The sequence below is a fragment of the Astatotilapia calliptera genome, unplaced genomic scaffold (assembly GCF_900246225.1).
Source record: "Astatotilapia calliptera unplaced genomic scaffold, fAstCal1.2 U_scaffold_39, whole genome shotgun sequence".
NCBI lineage: Eukaryota > Metazoa > Chordata > Actinopteri > Cichliformes > Cichlidae > Astatotilapia > Astatotilapia calliptera.
The window spans coordinates 81-24,628 of record NW_020535777.1 but is presented as its reverse complement, the minus strand read 5'-3'; the positions used below and the strand labels follow the sequence as shown (position 1 = coordinate 24,628).

Below are 24,548 nucleotides of genomic sequence, written 5' to 3'. Positions count from 1 at the left end.
TCAACAGGTTGAAATGAGCTTTGAAGAAACCTTCAGTGAAACAAAGCTTTCATCACAGGATTCATGTGAGCAGCAGATGAACTTTGTACCAACAACATCTTCAATAACAGAGTCTGAAGGAAGCTCAGGTGTTGATGCTGCTCCCTGATTGGACGCTTGGTTTCAGCTCTGCTCTCAGTCTTTACTGCACAGGTGAAGGTAGAAAGTGTGACTGGATCTATAGACTGGAAACAAAGAAACATGCTGAACATTTGAAGCTTTGCAGCAGAAATGTTCATGTTACAAATACAGCAGAGCTGATCTGGGATCAGTGTGTTCACACCTGCAGCTACAACAAGGTTTCATGTCTCCACACGTCAGCATGTGAACTTTACTCTGACTCAGTCTGAGCAGTCAGACGGCATATTTTTAAAGTTAACACATCAGCACACACAGAGCTGAGCCCCTCCCACCTGTGAGCTTCAGCTGGAGTCCCGCCTCCTTCCCGGAAGCAGCTCACCTGTGTGTCCGTGTTTAGTGTCCAGGTGTGGAGCGGAGCTTGTTGGTGTGTGAAGAAACTGTAAGTTTGCTTTGTTTCCTCCTTTAACAATTTGTCTTTGTATTCATGGAAACAGCACAAGCTAAAAAAAAGTCACAAGTTAGTCTTTTACCTACATGTAGTTGATAGTTTCTAGATTCTGATGTCTGACTCTGCTTTAAAATACTGCGTCATAAAATGTCCGCTTTGTTCACACCATAAACGGGTTTGACAGGTTTTACATTTCGAAAATAAACTCACTGCATTTTGGTTAATGACAAAAACTATTTAAAGATAAATGCATTTAAACGATCAATTTTTTTAAAAATATTTTTTTTAATAAAAGTCACAAGTTTCTGGTTAGGCATAGTATTTATACTATATTCCGACTTTTAAAATAATACAATACTTATTGAAAGTCATTGGTTTTTGCAAAGTGCCGGGTTACAAATGTTATTCAGTCTCTATCTGTGAAATAATCTGTGAATAAAGGAACATGAACATGAACACTTCTGAGAAAATTATTTTTTTGTCCAACTATTTACAGGGGCTTGAGTATAAAAGCTGAGAGTCTTTAAGCTCTTCTTAGCTGAAAAAAACTGTAACATAAATATGTTTTTGCCGAGCAGCAAGTAAAACTGCCCTATTGCCTAAAAGTAAATCCCTGATGCCAATTGTAAGGTTAATATTGTTGATTGTCATTTATGCTTAGAAATATTTACTCATATATGCTTAGAGTTTTATAATCGTGATGATAGAGGTTTGATCCTTAGTAGTCTGTAAAGACTCTGTGTGCCTTCCAGAGTGCTCTGGCATGCACACACAACTTGGGATCATGAGAGAGGTCATACCTTCTTTTATTGTTTTATGCCTTAACCTAGTCTTGTCTCCTCTGAGCTCAGTTTCTGAAGGCATCTCATATTAAAATAAATAAAAAAAATATAATGAGAAAATAAGAATTAAGAATATATATTTAAATCCCAACAATAGCTGGACTGCAGGTTTAGGGAAGTGTTTTATGGGGTCACATCTTGACCCCCACACATACAAACACATCTGTGTTTGTATGTCTCCAGTATGAGTTTTGTCCAGTTCTCTCCCTCATGCACGAGAAGCTCAAAGAGCTCTGCCCGGGCCCTGTTTCAGGAAGCCGGTTTAGTGCAAACTCTGAGTAAGTATACCCTGAGTTAACGAAAACTCTGGGTTTTCGGTTTCACAAAGTGAGTTCAGATTAATTCTGAGTGAGTCACTATGACGACACACTCCGTGAAGCTAACCTGCCCCTTAGCAGGTTTACTTCAACTAACCCTGACGTTCTCCGCCTCTGTGTCGGAAACCTGACTGTAGGAAGTGTCAGACATGGGGTGCCCCTTCCTTGAAGAGCCAGTAGATGTTGAAGCCCAAATTCTCCGCAGAGCTCTCCGCTGGGAGAGAGTGATTAGAGCGCGTTTGGACATTTTATCATTTCCTGATGATTTTCTGTGTGAACGTTACCGTTTTTCAGCACAATCTATAATTTATTTGAATAACATCCTCAGGCCTAATATTGCTCATAAGACACATCGCGGACATCCTCTCAGTTCTGTACATATTATTTGTATTGCACTTCGGTTTTTTGCAAACGGGAGCTTTCTGTATAATATTGGTGACGCTGAGCACGTTTCCAAGGCTACCGTCTGTCGGGCAGTCAGGAATGTTACAGTTGCACTGAAACGTCTCCTGCACTCGTCTGTGGTGTTCCCCGGTCACAGACCCACAAGATTTATCAAAGAGGGATTCCACAAAATTGCAGGTATCAGGATAAACAAAACTTAATTCATGATGTGGTGATACTTGAACTACTACTTAAATTTTACATTTATTTTCACGGTTCCCAGGCGTGATTGGCTGTACAGATGGCACTCACATTCCAATCATTGCTCCTTCAGTAAATGAAGGAGACTATGTGAACAGGAAGTCTTTCCACAGCATTAATGTACAGGTACATAGTTCCCTGTAGCATTTCAAACTAACAAATTATTTCATTATAGTAATGGATGCTAATTTGTGTTCTCTGCACTGTGAAGATCATATGTGATGCTGCCAACATTATCACAAATGTGGAAGCCAAGTGGCCAGCCTCTGTGAGTGGTGGTGGTGGAGGACCCCCACCTGTTTTTCGGGCCTCTGCTTTTTTTCTGTTGGCTATAACGGGCCACATTTGAGCATACAGAGTAAGCAAATATGTACTTGTAATGTGCTCAGATAATTTCAATAAGTGCTTACAGAAAGAAAGTTAATGTAGCCTCTAACTGCAATTGATTTACATGGGACAAACAGACCAAGCACTATGGCTCATAATACAATTACACCTTACCTGTTTGGACTATATTTTTATATTTCATTTTTACTTGCTGCCAGGAACGTTTGGGGCCTGTTGGGTTGCACCTGTGCTCACATCACGTCACAAAATAAAATGTATAAAATAAAAAATAAAATATAATAAAATAACGTGTTAAATGGGTGGAAATCCCTAGATCAATGTTTAAATTAACACTCACGCATTGACTCTGTCGGCTATGTTTTGCCATGCATGCTCCCTTTTTTTTGCAGCTGGGGCTGTGTTACTTTTTTTCTGCAAAATTTGCATGTTATCGGCATATGCTGCCATCAGAATTTCGGCGTCAAGCGCTGTAAAATACATTGACCGCGCCTTCTTTCCCTCCGTCTCCATGGTGACTCGCTTAATCTGTGCTCCAATAATCAGGGCTTTAACTTGGGGTTAAAGCAACTCCGCGTTGATTGAACTACTTGTTATCAGCCTTTCTGAAACCGAATATTCCGAGTTGGACAGTTCGGGGTTACTCAACCCTGAGTATCATTTTTAACTCTGAGTTTTCTAAACCGGCTTCCTGAAATAGGGCCCTGATTAGTCGACTAATCGCAAAAATATTCGGTGACTAGTCGAATATCAAAATAATCGTTTGTGGCAGCCCTACTGTTAACGAGTTTTCATGTTTCTGTAATCCAATGTTTATGTTTTACGTTTAATGTTTTTCACTCTGAGTTTTCTAAACCGGCTTCCTGAAATAGGGCCCAGGGGCCCGTTCTTCGTACCTCGCTAAGTAAGTTAGCTGGATTAGATTGTTGACGATTTCGCGTGATCTTGGATCATTCGGTTCCCCGAAGCTCATCCGGGACTTGCTGTCATAGCAACAGAGCCGTAAGCGTAAACCTGCTCGGGAGCAGGTTTACTTTATGTAAACAGGATTAGATCGCGGCCACGCAGGTATGTCCGCTTCATTTATACGAAAGCAACAGCGATATTCCACCACTGTTTCACCATAAATAAATAACATCAATGTAACTAAAGATAATGCAGCACTTGATCCTTTTATTGATGTCACACAGATACATACAGGTCATTTCCTAAAAAAGGGAAATGTACTATTAACATTCTATTACATGTATGTGATTATTACAGATGTAATTCATATTTCAGAGTAGTAATTGCAAATTACTTCGTGTAATCAAGATGAGAGACCACGGCTATAAAAGCGAAGGTGGATTTGGGAAGTCTGTCACAGCCATGTCCTGTCCGTATACGCGAGCCACCCATTGAGGAAGGTGCAAGATTGATAAGGAGAGTCCTCAGAATTCAGCGTATGTTGCGGGATAGACAGGATCCTTTAGCTCAGCGCGACAGTGTGCTCATTGAGAGATATCGATTTTCCCGTGAGGGTATTATTTACTTAACCAACTTGTTGACGAGGGGGTGCAGGACCACCACCTGTCTTTTTTTGCTCTGCCCTTTTCTTGGTTGCTGTTATGAACAAACTAACAGATTATTTCAGGGTCTCTTTCCAAGAGACGAAAAGCAATATAAGTGATAAATATTACCATTCTGTGGAATATTCTTATATTCCACTTTTACTTGTTCCCATGTTCTAGTGGGTCCTGTTGTGGCTCTAATGTGAAAGGGGATATAATATAACAATATAATATAATGTAATATAATATTGGATAATATAGTGTAATATGATAAATCTATAAATAAATAATAAAGTGACTGAATAGTGGTATTGTCATGCGCTTTGGGTGCCTTGAAAAGCGCTATATAAATCCAATCCATTATTATTATTGTTATTATTAAATTACTTACGAGTTTAATTTGTCAGCAACTTTCTGCCAGCCCTCTCTCCTTGCTTTTGCAGCCTTTGCAGTGTTCCCTTGCGTTTTAATTAAACTCTGAAACTCCTGAAATCCCTCAATCAAGAGTTCTTGCTCTGCTGCCGAAAAATACCGAGCGCTCTCCTTCGACATTTTCGCCGACCAATCAGAGGGTTGCCGATCAATGTTTCTACTATCGATGCGTAGCCCCTTTTATGACACCCAGTGATGTCACATTACTGCGTCCAGCTATACTAATCGTCAACAGCAGGTGTGTTTGGGGAACCGGATTAGCGAGCTCACGGTTAGCGCGATGGTTTGGTCTTGGATGTGTCATTTGATCTTGGATGTAGTAAGCGACGTACGAAGAACGGGCCCCTGGTGTTGCAGCAACAGTCCCACATGGAAACGTCAACACTCAAACTCAAAATCTCTTTTTGTCAACAATAAAATGACAGCAGACCAATTTGAACAAAGTTGGTAAAAAGCTTCAGAAATTAGTAAAATATTAAAAAGTGTCTTGATGCTCAATCATCCAGTAAATCCCCAAAAAGTTGATTCTCTTCATCTGGACATTTTCAGCAGCATGGATCAGTGTGAGGACAGAGAGGAGGGAGTCCCTCCCTCTAAAAGCACTCTGTGTGGGGAACATGAGAGCCAGACCAAAGCTCAGAGGTGAGATGACCATCTCTAACTGTCCATGACTCTTCTCCATGTCACAGCTCAGCACTCACATCACTGCTCCATCATTATTCACACTCATACCTCTGTGTGTGTTGTTTTAAAGCCCAGAGCTGTGGGGCGTACCAGGCTCAGCTGGACATAACCCTGAAACTAATCCAGAGCCTGGACCTGAACCCAGCTGTGTTTCCTTAAAGAGCAACGACTCGAAGGAAATTGGTGAAAACTTTAACAAAAGACTGTTATGTGACAAAGAGTAAGTACATTATTTTTATGAGATTGTTCATCATGTCTTTAATTTAATGTTTCCAGTTTTTCCTTCCTGTCTCATGAAGCTGTTACATTTATTGTTTTTCTTTTAGGATCAATAAGAGGCCAGAATCTCCTGGACCTGAACCCAGCTGTGTTTCCTTAAAGAGCAACGTGTCGAAGGATATTGATTTAAACTTTAAAGGATGTTCTTCTGCTGCTGAGAGGTAATGTGTGTCTAGATGTTGTTCCTGACTCTGTATTTTTGAATAAATCCTCATGTTTAATATCAGCTCAGCTCTTTTTCACACACATTTCTATGTTGGTATGTGAAGCGGTGTGTGTTGGAGTGTTTCCACAAACACAGCAGTCAGAGTGGAAAGAGTGGATGTTGTAGGAGGTGTTTGTGTAGTGAAGAGGCTGAGTGTCTGTAGGACTCCAGCTGCTCCAGCAGGTGTCTCCTTTGTGCTTTGCTTCAAACACAGTGTAGGGAGGAGCTTCCACTCAGGTGTTTCAGGTGTTGCTGGATGGAGGAGGACAAATAGTTTTTCCCTTCAGTGACACCTCAGCAGCTCAATGTTCTGGGAGATGTTTGTCTTTATGAAGGTTTATGGATTCTTGTTCTTACTTTGGTTAAACTGAGCAATACATTTTCCATCTAACATTTAAAGTAAATTTCCAGGTGAATAAAAGATCTGCAGCTGCAGCCTCTGTGATGTTTCACAATCTGAAAGTAACAAATTCAACCAGAGTTCAAACAAAGGCTTAATATACGTGTGTGTTTGATATAATGCCAACAAGTACAAACAGGTGCTCTTACAGGTCTTAATCACAGAGGTCTGATAAGTCTGGTGACTTTCACACTCAGCAATTTTGCTGCCTTTTATTTTATATTGGCCTTTTTAAAGCCCTTCAAAGTCTCCCACATTCATACAGAGCTTTTAACACCAAACTCCTTTACAGTCCTTCTCCTCTCACACACGATCACACGACTGATTTGTCTGCAGCAGCTGTGTTACTGCTAGTATTTTATTATGTGTGTAATCTCCTCATATTGTTCCTGTGGTTTAGTTTGACTTCCTTCTGCAAACTCAGCTGCTCTGTTGCTGATACACCTCTCCATGAATATGATTGATCAGATGCTGTCAACACCATGTGTTTCATGTGAACGCTCAGCTGAAACCCTGGGTTGACTTATCGAGTTAATAACAAGCTTCACGTGACTGTGAATGCTAAAGTGAATCCAGATAAAGGAAAGAGACCCTGCTAATGTTGGACTCACTTCTTAGTGTAGATCCCAGGAGGAAGTTCAACATAGCCATTCTTTGTGCTAGCTCGACCAAACCTGAGACCACAGTGCAGGATAATGATCATCATCTGTCTCTGTCAAGGACATTTAAAATCCACAAATAACAAACATAATTATATTTGATCATTAAAAATATGTTTTCAATTAAAAAAGCATGAGCACACTGGTGGATTACAGAAACATGAAAACTCGTTAACAGTAAAGTTAATTTAGGCGTAAACAAAGTGTCAAACATACTGAAGTAGAAGGACTGATGTTTGTGTTAACCCTCACATGGGCTGTACAACATTATATAGGGAGACAAAAACAGAGATTATCGTAGCCATCGCTCTCTCGCATGGACGTGGCAGTCTTGCTGTCTGCTGCGAATCCTCCCCGTACCTCCGTGACCTCGTCTGGTATCTGCTCCCTCCTCTGTAAGAGACAGTAAAGGAAAACACGTCTCTGCCTAGTCTTGAAAATCTAATCTTATCATCCATTGTTCTTCTAGGGCCTCTTCTTCTTGTGGCCTCAGCTAACTGCTAATATTTAAATGGCTAACATTAACATGTGTGCCAGCCAGGTTCACATTTATGATGAACTATGATTAATTAACTGATGTTGAAACTGGAGCTTTACTGACCTCTGAAATTCCTCCTAAAGTGTTATTCAGTGTTGTGACAGTCAGCTGCTTCAGCTGCTGCTGGGATGGGCTGTGGCAAAGAGAACAGAGAAAATCCAAATCAGAGTTTTTCTCTGAATTAAAAGCAAGGAAACAACAATATATTCTACATGGTGAAACTGATGGTTTCTGGTGTTTGGGTCTGTTTTTCTGTATTTATGCAGATAACGTGTAAACTCAGATGAATTATACCATCAAATGTTAAAGGAAAATATCAGGATGAGTGTCTGTGAGCTGAGAAGGACGTGAAGCGAGCAGTTTATCCCAGAGCTGAAGCTGCTCTGTGTGCAGAGATGAGCTCAGATTCCTGCTGTGATTGATCAACAGTCACAGAAATGTAGACTTGTAGTTATTACTGCAGTATGGTCACAGCAGATACTGATAAACATGTATTATGAGGATGGATGATCAAGTTTCTCACTCTCTCCTTTAAATCTCAGTTTTTTTCTTCTTCACAGTTTATCTGTTAATTTATTAATGAATAACACTGAAAGAGTTTCTGTTATATTTCCCCTTGAACATCAGCTTATTAGGGCGGCATTAGGAAATAGCCCCCCTCCAAAGAATGAATAAATGAATGATGATAATAATAAAATGATTCAAAAGCAGAGCTCAGAGTGGTAGAATGGTCAAACATGGATCCACGGGTGGTTCAACTGCATTTGGTGACGTGACTAAAGCAAATCTTTCAAATAATCCCACCATCAACGGGATGTTGTCTCCTTTACTACGGTTACTTTACTTGGTCACCGTGTGAATTTCTTTGAAATGAACCAAATTCTTTTATTTGTTGGTTGTTGCATATTTAACCTCTACAGTCAGGAAAGGAGGAGATGAGGCCTCAACAATGTTGGGTTGTAGCTGTGGTTCAGGTTAGAGTGAGTGTCCATGGAATAAATGTAAGTCAGTGAACTGGAAACATGACTGTGTTCAAACTTTGTTTTCCTTTTTATAATGAGTCTAATCAAAGGTGGACAGAAGTATCTCCACTTTGACTTTTCTGTGTCACCATCAGAGCTTCTGCACAGTGTGGAGAAAGATCCAGAAGCAGAGCTGGACTGCAGACAGCCAGTCAGAGCAGCTGTGTACAAAGTAAGACTGAACATCTGTCTGCTGATGGACTCATTTCTGAAAACTGGACTTCTTGTGTTGTTCAGACATTGAAGACTTTTCTTTCTCTTTAGTCTCATTGTTTTTCTTTCTTTCAGCAGATGTTGGTCTGCAGGAGGTTTTAGATGAACATAAGGTCAGTCTGAGGAGGAGATGTGAACGTGTGACTGAAGGAAGTGATGAAACAGGAAGTGGAACCCTCCTCAACAGGATCTACACTGAGCTCTACATCACAGAGGGACAGAGTGAAGAGGTTCATACCCAACATGAGGTGAGGCAGCTGGAGACAGCTTCCAAGATGGACACCCTCCATGACGCTCCAATCAGGTGCCAGGACATCTTTAAAGCCTTACCTGACCAACAGAGACCCATCAGAGTGGTTCTGACCAACGGCGTGGCTGGTGTTGGAAAAACCTTCTCAGTGCAGAAGTTCACTCTGGACTGGGCAGAGGGCTTGGAGAACCAACATGTCAGTGTGGTGGTTCTGCTTTCATTCAGGGAGCTGAACCTGATCAGAGATGAGCAGTACAGTCTTCTGGAGCTGCTCCATGTTTTCCATCCAACATTACAGAAGGTCACAGCAGAGAAGCTGGCTGTCTCTCAGCTTTTGTTCATCTTTGACGGCCTGGATGAAAGCAGACTTTCATTGGATTTCACCAACAGGAAGCTGCTGTCTGATGTCACACAGAAGTCATCAGTCAGCCAGCTGCTGACAAACCTCATCCAGGGGAATCTGCTTCCCTCGGCTCTCGTCTGGATAACTTCCCGACCCGCAGCAGCCAATCAGATCCCTCCTACATGTGTTGACAGGCTAACAGAAGTACGAGGCTTCACTGACGCCCAGAAGGAGGAGTACTTCAGGAGGAGATTCAGTGATGAAGAGCTGTCCAGCAGAATCATCTCCCACATGAAGTCATCCAGGAGCCTCCACATCATGTGTAGTATCCCAGTCTTCTGCTGGATCACTGCTACAGTTCTGGAGCACATGTTGACTACAGAGCAGAGAGGAGAGCTGCCCAAGACCCTGACTGACATGTACTCACACTTCCTGCTGGTTCAGACAAAGAGGAAGAAGAACAAGTACCATGAGGGACGTGAGACGAGTCCACAGGAGCTGACGGAGGCTGACAGGGAAGTTCTTCTGAAGCTGGGGAGGCTGGCGTTTGAACATCTGGAGAAAGGAAACATCATGTTCTACCAAGAAGACCTGGAGCAGTGTGGTCTGGATGTGACAGAGGCCTCGGTGTACTCAGGAGTTTGTACAGAGATCTTCAAAAGAGAGTGTGTGATCTTCCAGAAACCAGTCTACTGCTTTGTTCATCTGAGCATTCAGGAGTTTCTGGCTGCAGTCTACATGTTCCACTGTCACACCAGCAGGAAGACAAAGGTGCTGAAGAACTTCTTGGGAAAAAAATACGAGTCCTCTCTGGATGATTTCCTGAGCAGAGCCATGTATAAATCCCTCCAGAGTAAAAATGGCCACCTGGACCTGTTTGTTCGCTTCCTTCATGGCCTCTGTCTGGAGTCCAACCAGAGACTCTTAGTAGGTCTGCTGGGTCAGACAGAGATCAGTCCAGGAACCATCCAGAGAGTCATCAACAACCTGAAGGAGATGAACAGTTATGGAATCTCTCCTGACAGAAGCATCAACATCTTCCACTGTCTGATGGAGATGAACGACCTCTCAGTACATCAGGAGATCCAAGAGTTCCTGAAGTCAGAGAACAGATCAGAGAAGGAACTCTCTGAGATCCAGTGCTCAGCTCTGGCCTTCATGCTGCAGATGTCAGAGGAGGTTCTGGATGAGTTTGACCTGCAGAAGTACAAAACATCAGAGCGGGGACGACAGAGACTGATTCCAGCTGTGAGGACCTGCAGAAAGGCTGGGTGAGTCCAGATGTGATCATTAACATCATTGATCAGTGTAGTGTTAAGGTTCAAAAATATTGGGGATGGAGACAAGAGAAAAACCACAATAACAACACTGGTCCGGTCGGGTTGAGTCAAACGATGGTTTTAATGATCACACGCGTGGGAGATGGACACTGATGCAGACAGCCTCAAAATCTCAAACTGGTGGAGCATTGCTCAAACTTTTATAGCCTCTGGTGTCTCCACCTTATCATAAAACCTAAACATTCACATGCCTTCTCACACACAGCACCTAAGCTACGACCTTGGTTCTCCGTTTATCTGCTCCTGCTGAGATGGGGCAGAAAACTCCAGTATGTTCTGTTCTCTTCTAATCAGACAAATAAGGCAATGACTTTCTGCAAACAGTATTTCTTATAACTCAGCAGTATAATGCATCATAAAACAATATCATTCATTCACAATAAATCAACAGTTTAATATAATGCAAATCAGTTTAACTAATGCAATAGTTATCAACTTCTTCTAATTCAGGAGAATAATGCAAACTAAAACTACATAATAATTCACAATCTTTAATTAGGGGTATAACATGGCATAAAATAATATTAGAATCTGACAATTCCCCCTGATGAGGTCATTAGAATAATGACCTCACAAACACCCTTCAATTCAGTGTGGCCGGGTTCATCTCTTCTCGCTCCTGAGGTTCTTTGTCCCCCTGAGGGGCGAACCATATGTGGGATGACCTCTGTGTTCGCGCAGTTCAGAGGCAAGAAAAACTATTATTCCAACAATAGCGGGTACAGATGACACTCTCCAGGTCTCCCACAGCTTTTAGCCTTTATTTTATTGCTGCAGCTACCAGTGTCGTCCAGTTGGGTGATCCTCTGCTCTTCATTCTTCAACCTTAGGGGTTAGACAACCCTTCAGTCGTGGCACAGATCAGGGGATTATTCTGCCCCGATTTCGAACAACGATCTGTGTATCCTCCAGAAAAAGGAACAGGAAGGTGTTCCCCTTTTTGCCCAAAAGCCTCTCGAACTTCGTTGGTCTGGTGTTCCCGGATTTCCGCCAACCCCTTCATGGTTATTGCTGTGTTTATGGGATCCATCCTTTTGTGGTGACTAGCTGGAGCCCAAATGCCATGACCCTTGGACCCAGTTGATGTCTCGGCAGTCACTGTGTCTATCTCTGCTACGGAGGATCCTCGCATATCTGTGACCTCGTCTGGTGTCTGTTCCCTTCCCTGTAAGAGACAGAAAACCAAAACACCTCTCTTCCTAACCCTAATAATCTAATGTTGTTATCTACTGACCTTCTAGTGATTCAGAATTGGTTTTAAACATTTCAGAATGTCCCAGGGACTTATTCTAATCATATCCTATGTGTGTGTAAGCGTGTTTGCATTTAGCCCTCTGCACTCAAGGCATTTCCTACACTTTTTCAGCCCGGACAGTCACGCCGGACGAAGCTTCTGACCTTCAACAGACCGAGTGCCAACTCGTTATAAGCACATTTGCAAGGTGTGTCTGAAAATTATTGAAACCACTCTTTTTAACAAAAGACCAAGAAATTAACAAATCTTCTAAACGCTATTCAGTTCATTTCAATGATTAATGCTTAAACATGGACGTCATGATCTATGCTTCTCACTGATTCTCTAAAAGGTCCGTCTTCTCGGACCGCTATTAGCTTAAGCTTTACCATACCTAAGGTATTAAAGACACAAATGAAGTTATAAAATGTTCAAATAATCCTTGTTTTATGTTAAAGCTCAACTTCCCCTCTCCCCCTTTTTTGACACATTCCAATGTGTCAAATCAACGGAGCTAGAACATTCAAAAAAGTTAGGCAGCTACAAAGTTTCCCAGACTCTTAAGGTGATCCGCGTGTAATGTTCTGACTCAGGTATTTAATATTTTAATAAAGGTCGTTTAATTAACTACCACTACTTAAACTAAATTTAAAGACATAATTGAAGAAAAGATCACAAAGAATAACATGATATCAGTGTTTTGTAAGCGCGTGCGGCCTTCTATGCTCGAAGCCTTTTCCCTCAATAGATCAGTCAGACATTCGCGCTGACTGTAGCTTTTAACCCTTATTAACTTGAGCACAACTCTACAATGAGCAACAAGTTGCAATATGTATGAAAATGATCATGGTTACACCTGCAATGAAAAATTATATCATTATCCTAACACCTGTAAATAGAAGATTCATCAGAGGTTATAACAAACAAGCTTCAATAAATGATCATCGATGCAATGCTTGTTGCATGATTCTCATACAATAATAATGCTGATATTAAAAATAACAGTAAAACACCCCCTTTTATCCCGTTTCACTCGACACATAAACGTTTATAAATGCCTCTTTCATTCTTAATTTTATTTCCCCCTGTTCTCCCCTTACTGACCACAGCGGGGGGATCTTAGTTTTGAATCAGCCATGAATCCAGCTCACCTGATTCATCAGTGAGCTCCACCATCACTGGCGTCTGACAGGGTGGCGCTGCATACTCTTCCTTTAATGTCACTATTTTCAACCTGTTAGTTAGAGTGTTTAAACCTGAAGTCGACTACGTCCACAACAAGTCAATACAGCTGTAAATGTGGCCAATTATCAATCTATTACCAATCAATAACAACAGATAACTTCTATTTTATGCATGCTTTTAATCAACCACTCACCCAGAGGATCTCCAATCCCAGGAAATTCCTTCTCCTCAGTCAATGAGTCTGTCCTCCTTCCATGCCCTGGTAACTGGTCCATCCAGAGCCACATGATCTCAAATATACATACGACAAGCCAAACCACACCTTGGTCACACCAACCCTTTTCCGCCCCGAAGATGTCCAATGCCATCCTCGTATGGACTGAAAGTGGCTTTAACACTGACTGTCCTGACAATCCATCTCATACATTTCCTGGTCAGATTTGGCCAATCTCTGCACCAGGGTTTTAAACGTTTCGCCATTTTCATTAGTTGTTATTTTTTTATTTAGTTTCAATTCCAGATTTTCAATTTCTACCAGTTGTAATTAGTTTTTACCAATTCTTTGCTAGTTTAGTCTAGTTTTTATTTTCTGAAACTCCTTAGTTTCAGTTCAGTTTTAGTTGTGTTTTGCAAAAATTAAGTGTAACAAAATCTCAGTTCCATCATATCAATCATGCTCTTCTGGTTATCCTTGGGTGTTGAGACTAATAACTGTTAACTCTTGCCGCACCGAGTGTTCCTAATTTTGGTTGAAGTGAATTGATAACCTTTTGAAGGCGATTGTTTCACACCTTTATTTAGATGTCCCAGTCCTGTTATCTCGGGATACATCACGCTGCCTTATCTGGGGTTAGCTGTTTTCGGGGGATGCGGGTTGAGTGGGGGAGCTCTTCAAGGAGGGAGAGAGTACTCCCCCTGATGAGGTCTTCTAGGTAAGCTAGGTTAACCTTCTTGTGTGAGCTTTTCAAATGCACTTTAAGGTTTGTGGGATTTTTAGTCTTATAGATGTCCCTCCTAACCCCCTGATGACCCAGTATTTCATTTTTGCACACTGTAGTACACATTTAGTTTTTGCTTGTAGCTCTCATACTCTACTTGCCACTCCTCTAAGTCCTGATGTTTCTTAGAGAGGACAACAGTACCTTTAAAATTATATCACATGTGTGGGGGTGTGGCCTTGCCAATTGTTTTTCCCACCTTTTCAAAATGGCTGGCGTGCCCACAAGCACATTTTATAGAAGAAAGGAAGGTAAGCTTGATATTTACATTTAAAATATTTTGTTAAACTCAGATTTTTATTTTATTCAAAAAATAAACATCTAGTAAATAATTTGAGGGGTCTTTGAGAATTAGTCTTATTTTGTTTCACGGAAAACATGACTACTTTATTAATGTGTGCTCTGCACATTGGGACTTTGTACTTATATTTATTTCACTTTTTCCTAATACACAACTTTTGACAAAGGCAGAGAGAATTCATAGCAGAATTATTGAGGGAGATTCAAACATAGATTTTTCAAAAGATAAGAGTCATGTGAGCCAGGTAGGGGAGGGTGAGAACCCACTAAGAGCCACACAAAGATTATCGAGATGCAGTGGCAGATGCAATAGAGGAAAACACAGGGCCACCTAAAATCTGTCCTCCTATTTGGTGCAAAAGCAACATGTAGGAGAATCTGGAATTTTTTGATTTTGAGTTAAAAATAAAATATGGATAAAATGCAGAAATCTTTTCCAGTAAAGTAAAAAATAAGAGTCGCAGTTATAGCTGAATCCATAACACCTAATTGTTTCTACAAGATCACGTCGTTGCTAAAAATTATCAGTGATCTCAATGTGTGAAAAGAACTCACAGTATCTGGAGTTTAAGCTCCTCTTGGCTGAGAACCCTGGGGCAAACATGTGAACAAGACCTCAATAGTACCAGTAATGAAGAGTTCTCTCCAAAGATCAATAAAAGGAAGCCCCCATCCGATGAGAGTGTAGCAAAATATGGTTCACTCCACTTGCCTGAAATAGTTAACAGTCCAAGGCATTTCAGTTGTAGAATGGTTGGGTGCAACAGCAAAACATATGTGAGATGTGGGAAGTGCCAAATGTTCCTTTGTATCTCCAAATAAAAATAAAAAATCACAGTACTTCCTCAGATATCATAAATAAATTGACTTTTGTGAAATAGAAAGCCCAGTGCAATTACTTGTTCCTGAACCCATGGCTTACAGCTAGTGAAGTGTCAGTGACTTCTAATTTGATCCCTGATCTCCAATTTTATGATATTGTTATATAAATAAGTTTTAATATCCTGCTTACAAAAATTTCAGTGGAACATGTAATCTTCTTAAATAGCTCTTGAATGTTGTTAGTTTCACATTCGTGATCAATGAACTCCCCTTGTGCACTGTAGTGCACATGTTATAAAATTTAAATAAAATTAGTTAAACACAATTTTGTTTTTGCAATGTGTTTATTTTACCGTCCCAACACTCTTGATTTATCTTAAAAACAAAAAAAGAAAAAAGAAAAAGAAAAAATGAAAATACTTATTGATGCAACTAAACAGATTTTGCTATAAATCCAGTTAATTTAAGTTAATTTTGTGAACATTCATTACAGTTTTAGTTAGTTTTCCTTTTTGTTTTGATTTTATTACCGTTAACGCAAATTTTTTCCACTTCTAGTTTTCGTTATTTCATTTGTTGTCTTTAATAATACTAATCTTCTCTACACCCTTGAATAAACATACTTAATATGATCAACATTTTTGCTGTGTATCAATTCACTTTTTTTTTTTTATTCAAATGCTCCAGCCTTATGTGGTTTGTGACATGTGTTGATCTAAACCTCCACTCTGTCTCTAACTGTTTGAAGAATTTTTAAATTCAGGGTCAAATTTTGAGAATTTGACCATAAGTGAAAGTTATGGCGTTATCACCCCCTTTCGGGATTACCTTTTTCCAGTTTTGCTGATATTCCTCCCCATTCTCTATTTTTTGCAAGTACCCCTCTTCGGTGGCGAGAAACTGTTGGTGTGATCAAGCGGGTGCTGTAAAAACAAAAGCTCAGGACAGAACAGTCACCAGTCATGTACTTCATTCAAAATTAACATATAACAAACTTCATATTGATCCTCTGAGTGTAATGGTACATTTTAATTTGCACTTCTCCAAACTAAAAACAATATTTTCTTTATTTTACTCTTGTTCTTGTGCAGCACCACCCCTCAGCACATGCCCCTGTTATTTTATCTTACTTTTAAATTGTCAACTACTTCAAGAAAGCGCCCCAAAGACGGGGACCAGTGTTTATCATTACATATCTCCATTTTGAGTGTGGCTGTCTATCATTCCCCTGTTATTCATAGACCTCGGTGGAGGGTTTTTTGTTTGTTTGTTTTTACCTCTAAAAAAATTTATTGACTTTTTACAGTGACCCACTATGGTTAATAATAACATGTTCAGTCATGAGTGGAATCAAACCTTTTCTTCACTTTAGCATTTAACATTCCCAACCATATAATATGATACATTAATTAAAACACAGCTACTAAAACACAATTTTCTTAATGCAAACATCAGTAACTCAAAATTAGCAACCAAAGAGTTAAGTCTGCAGTTCACACTGCTGTGAAGCTACAGCTCTTTAATCTCTGTCATCCTTCTGTTCTTGCAAACAAAACAAAGCAAGACAAAACATCCACCCTTCTTTTACAGGCTGGGTGAATTGTCTGTGGACGTTCAATAATCCTAAAGTCGGCACCGTTTTTTGTCTCAGTATCAAGTCAGTTAAACTTTTAGTCGTCAGTCCATCGCAGTCCAGACACATGCACATCCACACACATTCATACCAGATATTGCTGATAATAGAGTCTCACGCGCAACCTATTCGAGGCTCCCTCACCAGCAAGATGACGTCATCATTTTAAAGGAAACAGTTCCTTGTTTGTTTTTCCTTCTTTGGACTGGATTGACTCGCTGCAATCCTTTTAGGCTTCAGGATCAGTGTCCCATATAAGTGAATTTTCTCCCAAGCCCATTATAATCATGGAGAAAAAATACTTTGCGACTGTTTTCAGTAAGAATATTTTATAGCGCTTTAAAGTTCAGTCTCTCAGGCCTGGATTAAAGAGCTGATTTGTTAAATCAGGAACTCACAAAATACCAAAATATCACCACCGGTGGATCACACCTCTCAGATGTTCTTATCTCAGTGCACTGTAACAAAAGAAAAAACAAACGTAAACAATAAAACACTCATATAATAACAGATACTGGGGCACATTGCAAACATGTCCAAAGTTCAAACCATCTTTCTCTCTCTTAGAGAAAGAGAACAATCCAAACCTCACTGATAGAATCAACCTAGTGTCAAACAAAACCCAAAAATCAACCAAGACTTCACACACTATATTTTGTAGGCCTACAGGCACCATAATTCCTTTTTTTTTTTTCACTGACAAAAACATGTTGGATCAACTTAATTCAATAGTAGACACTGGTTGCACACAAATGTTTTGCTTTGGCAGAAACTTAAACAACTGAGTCAAATCAACACAACCTTTTCATATTCTCTCCGAAATAAAACTCACATCGTTCACTCATGATTTTCACTCTGTACCACTGCTCCTTATCAGGCTGTGTGAAGCACAGTACACAATTCAGTGGAGGCCTTAAGCCATAAACAGACATCACGCACAGACATTGTTTTCACAACCAAACTACTTTAGACCTTGTCCCCTAAATCTACACAGATGCCCTCTGTGTGGCATGAAATGCATTTAACCAATAAACAATCAATGAGTTCTTATTGTTGTAACCGACTCCATATTTGGATGTTTGTGTGCAGCATTTGTTAGTAAAGCATTCTTCATTGCATCAGCGTGTGTGTATCACTCTTTATTGCACAAGCTTGTAGATGTGTGTGTGTGTGGATCACTTCTCAGTGAATTGAATCAGCATTTCGATTTTTTTTTTTTTTTTTTTCCTTTTGCACGTGTGTGTGTCATTTCTCACTCAATCAACGAGTGTATATGTTCATATGTGTGTTTCTCTTCATTCTGAGTCAATGCATGTAGATGTGTGTGTTTGTGTGGGTGTTTGTGTTCATCACTTTCCTGTTCTGGTGTTCTGGGTAAACCACGGCCTGAAGCGTGCCCTGGGGTCCTGCCCTCCTACTTTTCAGTCCGTTTGCATCCGTTGGTGCTGCTGCTCAAAGTTCTGTCCATACTGGTTCTGGCCCCAATTGAGGCAGGTCTTTTTCTCCAGTATCCTGCATCTTCTCCTTATTCCACTCCTCCTTAGCTTGACCCTTTTGCTTCTGTAGCTCCTTCAGGGTTTTGATACGCAGCTCAATCGTCTGGATGTCAGTGTCAAGCTCCAGTCTACGCTGCTGCTCCAGCTCTTCCTCTGTTTCTCCCAGCCAAGTCAAGATTTTGTTCAGGTCAAAGTTCAGCTGCTGTCACTGCTGCTCGTTCTGCTTTATTCTCATCTTCTTGCTGAGGTCCTGAGCCTGATTTCAAGTCGTGTGTCTGGGACTCCAAGCCTGATGGGTTCGATAATCAGCCAGCTCCTCCTGAGCCATGCTCAGTTATCTGCTCTGATGCCTTGAGCTCTTACTGAGGGGGAGAAACCTCACAATCTTTTCCGTCCACTTCAGATTGAAGTCCATCGATGTTTTCCTTGCTTTGCTCCACGGCCTTTTGCGGCTTTGCTGTTCGGCTCTTTTCAGAGGTCAGCTCCTGGCCGAGCCCCGACACCTGTGCCTTCAGCTCATTTTCTCCTGGTGTTTTGTCCATTCTGAGGTGCCTCCTGACCTCAGTTACTCCTCCTGTTTCTGGCACGCCCTTTTTGCTGCCCGATGGTCATTGTTGGTCCGTCACTGTCCTGCACAGTTTTAATGCAGAGTGGTTAAGGTCAGCATGGTTTTGCTCGGCCTCTCTTTTCATCTGGGCTTAATGGGCGTCTCGTCACAGCTCTGTCAGCTGAAGCTGTCTTCTTCCATATGGCAAAAATGTAAAGAGTGTGTGAGAGGGGTGTGTCCGATCAGGCACAACGCTGGTGGCTTTGCGAGTGCCTCGTTTTCCAAATCCAGATGTTTATTTGTCACGTACACAGCAACAGAGAGAACAGTCTGTTGTTGGAATGGCTGAGGTCCTTCACGATCTTCCTGGCCTTGGTCCAGCACCGCCTGCTGTAGATTGAGTGCAGGTCAGGGTGCTTGGAGCGGATGGTGCGCTCGGAGCGGATGGTGCGCTCAGCTGATTTCACAACCCTCTGTAGAGCTTGTCTGTCCGGCATGGTGCTGTTCCCGAACCAGACAGTGATACAGCTGCTCAGTATGCTCTCGATAGTTCCTCTATAGAAGGTGGTCAGAATCGGTGGTGGGAGCCGGGCCTTTCTCAGTCTTCTCAGAAAGAAGAGACGCTGACGGAAATCTCCCCGTGTAGTGAAACGGGCCTTGGATTAAACACTCTCCGTCTCTGCTGCATGAGATCGTTTTCTTGCAGCACTGTTGACATTTTCAAGCTGTTGTTGTGGGTCCAGCTGCTGTAGCATTTGGTCAGGGTCACATCAAAGATGTTAAAGGAGAGAGCAACGATGGTAGGGGGGAGAGCAGGAGTCCAGGGTCAGCCTCGGCTTCCCAGGCCGACAAAGCAGCCTGTAATCAAGCATAAAGAGAAAAAACAAAACAAACACAAAACAAAAACAAACGAACAGGAAAATGATGTTATTTTGGCTGCATTATTCAGAGAGGGGAGAAACAACGGGACCAGGCCCTGTGTCAGCCTTCTCTCCCCCTTTTTTTGTTTTTTCTCTCCATATAATCCACTCATGACCCACTAAGCTGACAGGACAACACAGGTACATGTTAAAATTCTTAAGATCATGTTTAAAAGCACAAAAAATTGGAATTTTCCTTTATTTAGTAATCACATGTATTAATCAATCAGCAGAAAACATGTCACAATTTGACTTTTATTAACCACTAAATTTGTCGTGTCTTTTTTTTTTTTTTGATGTTAAGTTGTTGTCCTGCAACCCAGAGGGTTTATTTGTTAGTAGTGGATAAACTTTATTATTTAACGGCGGGTATATGTTAAGTTTCACTGTTTTACTTGCTGGAAAATCTTCACATGTTCATGGGTGTAAGCTGTTTCTTCATTGCGTGTATGTGCGTTTGTAAATGGGCTAATTTAACGTTTTTTCTCAAACGAGGCATTTCTCTAACACGTGCCTTTCTCTCACATTTCTCTGCTTGTGTGTTTTTGTTTCACCTTTTCGTTGTGATGCTCCGGACGCCTTCCCAACCTGCACAAGTCTGTTGGCCCCAATTTTATGTGTTAAAACTTCTCTTAATTTCTCTTTTAATTCTCTGCTAGCTGCTGTCTTTTTCACAGCTGCTGATCCTTGCTGAGTTTGGTTTCCATTACTATAATTTGCTTCGGCCGCTGTGCTTGTGGGGGGCAGTTGGTCCAGGCCAGTAGCCACCTGTATCAACACACTGAGAGATTTATTTAATATCATTTTCATCACTGTTAAATAGACCAGCAGGCAAGACGCCCACCTTTGCACTGCAGACTACATGCCAGTCTCCCAACACACTCCTCTCTGAGTTTCAGTTTTAAAACCCAACATCATTCACACCCTAGTCATTCAAAACCTTATTTGTAATATTATAATCAGCAAAATCAGCGTTTTAATTACAGGCATGTATCATTGTTTGCAAATCATAATTATAAAACTCAAAAACACGCTAAACAGGAAGCAAAGTCCTCTGTGCGCGTCACCGAACATTTGCATGTTCACACACAGTCTAAAAATAGCTTGCAGCGCTGCAGTGCGCTGTCGTCACACACAGGGTCACACAAAGCTCAGACAAAACTCTATTATTTTATATTACAAAGACGTCTTATATTTACAATCACTGACAGGCCTGACAGATTCAGCACCTAACAAATTTCGACAAATTTAACCATAACGGGTCCAACCGAAGAAAGGTAATTTTTTTGTAATCAATTAAACAGTATCTGTTACTTCTGGAACAGTTTCTGACCTAATTTCTAAAGAGTGCCTACACAATTTCGATAAATTTAACCATAACGGGTCCAACCGAAGAAAGGTAACTTTTTTGTAATCAATCAAACAGTATCTGTTACTTCTGGAACAGTTTCTGACCTAATTTCTAAAATCCCTAACTCAATTTAACAGTATCCAAAAAAGCACATCACACCGTTCCAAACGGTGAGGAGAATCTAACTCCTAGCTTATTTCAGGATGCCCTGTACCCCACAGATAAGCCAAACTGAACTAACCCTGTTCGCCGACAGGTCAAGACCGCGCGTCCACGGCCAGGAGGGAGCGTAACCTCCGGGCTATGTGCTTCTTAGCGGACTCTAACTGCCGTTCTATAATAATTTATAACAATTTGAAACAACAGTCAACACCCTAAAACAAGAGTCTGACTAAGGCAAGTGCCACCTAGAGGTCAATGGAGCCTACCCTCACTTATAATCACACAGGACCACACTTAAACCCATTTTGGACTTTAACCAACAACATGACCAATTCCCCACCAAACTACTTGAGCCTTTATCTCATTTCCTTGGGACTCTAACCCAGCATTTCATACTTCTTCAACTTCATTACAGACTCTTAGCCGACTTTAACTGCATAACACACGGTGATTCACATCAAAATCAAAACAGACCCTCTACCAGTAATTTCAGTGAGTAGACTTTAATTTAGTCATATCCAATTTGGAAAACTTTGGAAATAATTCAACAGGTAGTGCCTTACCTTTAGATAAGCCGGCTTATGCCCACTCACATCAGACCACTGGCTCATGCCTGTCCGTTCGACAACCTCGGACCGTCCAAACTTTTAAATTCCACCCCAATACCACAGGACGAGCCCCCAAAATGTTAAGGTTCAAAAATATTGGGGATGGAGACAAGAGAAAAACCACAATAACAACACTGGTCCGGTCGGGTTGAGTCAAACGATGGTTTTAATGATCACACACGTGGGAGATGGACACTGATGCAGACAGCCTCAAAATCTCAAAATGGTGGAGCATTGCTCAAACTTTTATAGCCTCTGGTGTCTCCACGTTATCATAAAACCTAAACATTCACATGCTTTCTCCCACACAGCACCTAAGCTACGACCTTGGCTCCCCGTTTATCTGCTCCTGCTGAAATGGGGCAGAAAACTCCAGTATGTTCTGTTCTCTTCTAATCAGACAAATAAAGCAATGACTTTCTGCAAACAGTATTTCTTATAACTCAGCAGTATAATGCATCATAAAACAATATCATTCATTCACAATAAATCAACAGTTTAATATAATGCACATCAGTTTAACTAATGCAATAGTTATCAGCTTCTTCTAATTCAGGAGAATAATGCAAACTAAAACTACATAATAATTCACAATCTTTAATTAGGGGTATAGCATGGCATAAAATAATATTAGAATCTAACAGTAGGTTAGTAGTTTAATGTTGAAAATAAAATCAGATTGTAACCACAAAGTGTTTGTGTCCGTACGCTGCAACCTTCCACACCATTCCTTTATTGTACAGACTCAGCAGCAGCTCCATGGATCCCAAATCCAAGAGTGGAGAACAGATTTGAAGTGTGTCACATCCATGCAGTCACAGCTGTTTCCACCATGTTTCCACTGATATTAATCCTGTTCAATGACACGTTTCATTTCAGTGAATATGTTCTTTAGGACGTCCACTGACATGTTTAAGTGTCCTGCTGGAAATCACTCAAATCATCCATGAAATCCATGAAAAATCCTTTTAGTGTTTCTAACTTCACCCTCTGTCCTCTCTCTCTCTCCATCCTCCTCACTGCTTCTTTCACTGATAATCACACAAACATCGTATTCAGCTACAAAATAACACAATAACATCATCTGATGATCAGTGATTATAAGAGCAGGATCCATATTTGATATCAGAGTAACACACTGCTTGGTTATGTGCAGTCATCATCAGTGACTGTGGGTCAAACAGAAGCTCTCTGATTGGTTGCTGACCTTGGTCACCTGTCCACTCTCACCTGTTTGTGTTTGCTCTCTCTTTGCTGTCTCCATCCTCTCTCTCCTTTCTCTCCCTCTCTGTCTTTGTACGTCACTCAGGTCCAATGGAAACAGTGACATTTACAAACCAATCAAAGACAAACGGATCCATGTCAGGTTATAACAATATTCAAAGTGAATACAGGCTGCTGATGGACATAGACGGGGAACATCATTTTGACTTGCTGTCACCTGGATCTGGACTCATAAACACTGAAGCCCTGAACAGGAATATAAATCATTTTCTGCCAACTAGCGACACACCAGCAGATAATGGCTCAGAAAGCTAAAATGAGCCAATCATTTCTGTGTTTAGTTCCCCTGAAATCAGATCTGATATCAGCAGCTCTGAGTTCATTCATCATTATTGTCCAGTGATGAGATTTCTGCTCCGTTTGGTAACAGTCAGCAGGTTTTTCCTGCGTGTGGACGTGAACAGTCGTACCTGACAGCAGGTAGCAAACAGAGATCATCTTTCCAGCTGGAACTCTTCACTGAGCTGAACTCATTCAAAATGTTCTGGAGTCAAAACAGGAAACAGTCCAAATGTGTGTCTTCACTCTGACTCTGGATCAGATCTCAGTGACAGACTGTGGACATTATGGAAGCCTAAATGTGACACCATCTTCCTCCTTCATCTGCAGATTAAAGCCAAACAAAGATGCTCATTAAAAGTCTGCAGGTCTGAGAGAGACTCAATCGTTGTGTCATGTCAAACACAGTAAGAGGAGCTGAAGCACAGATGTGAAGAGCAGATTCATCAGATTATGACCTCACTCTGTTTTGTTTTCATATACATTCAGTCTGTGTTTATAACGCAGATTTTCTGCTTTTATAATAACACATTTTATATTTTCTATCATCACAGACTGACTTGGTGTCGACTCTCAGAGTCTCACTGTGAAGTTGTGGCCTCAGCTCTGAAGTCCAACCCCTCCCATCTGACAGAGCTGGACATGAGTTGGAAACACCTGCAGGAAGCAGGGATGAATCTTCTGTGTGCTGGACTGGAGAGTCCAAACTGTCGACTGGAGACTCTGAGGTGAGTTCACTGACTGCAGCTGTTGTAGTTTTTCTATATTTCAGGTCTTTGATTGATGTTTGAAACTTTCTTTAGTTCCTACATGTTCAGGATGTTTCTGAAGACAAATGTGAAGAAGTTTGAGTGCTTTCAGGCAAGGCATACGTGATTTATACTGTTAGCAGCGAGCTGCAATCAGCAGTTTTCTACCTTTTGAGGTACAAACATTGAAGATGAAGACTATGAGCAGTTGTTGGTGGGGTAGTCGATTAGAGTGATGAAGTGTTGGTGCTTGTACGCGTGGTTCACTTAAGCTGACAGAAGTGCGTATTATGTGGTGACTGTGGAGAGCAGTGTGTTTTGAGCAGGACATGTGTTTCATTGAGCTCC

At 41.1% G+C, this 24,548-nt stretch overlaps 1 protein-coding gene across 1 annotated transcript; it reads left to right on the top strand.

Annotated features, from left to right (window-relative positions):
* Positions 1–5,315: 5,315 nt before the first annotated feature.
* LOC113018066 (protein NLRC3-like) lies at positions 5,316–24,198 on the top strand (the record flags this gene model as incomplete). The annotated part of the gene is made up of 6 exons (XM_026161134.1): positions 5,316–5,341; positions 5,454–5,603; positions 5,710–5,823; positions 8,582–8,658; positions 8,775–10,563; positions 24,006–24,198. Coding segments are annotated over 6 exons (2,334 nt in total), but the record flags the coding sequence as incomplete, so codon positions are not given.
* Positions 24,199–24,548: the final 350 nt, after the last annotated feature.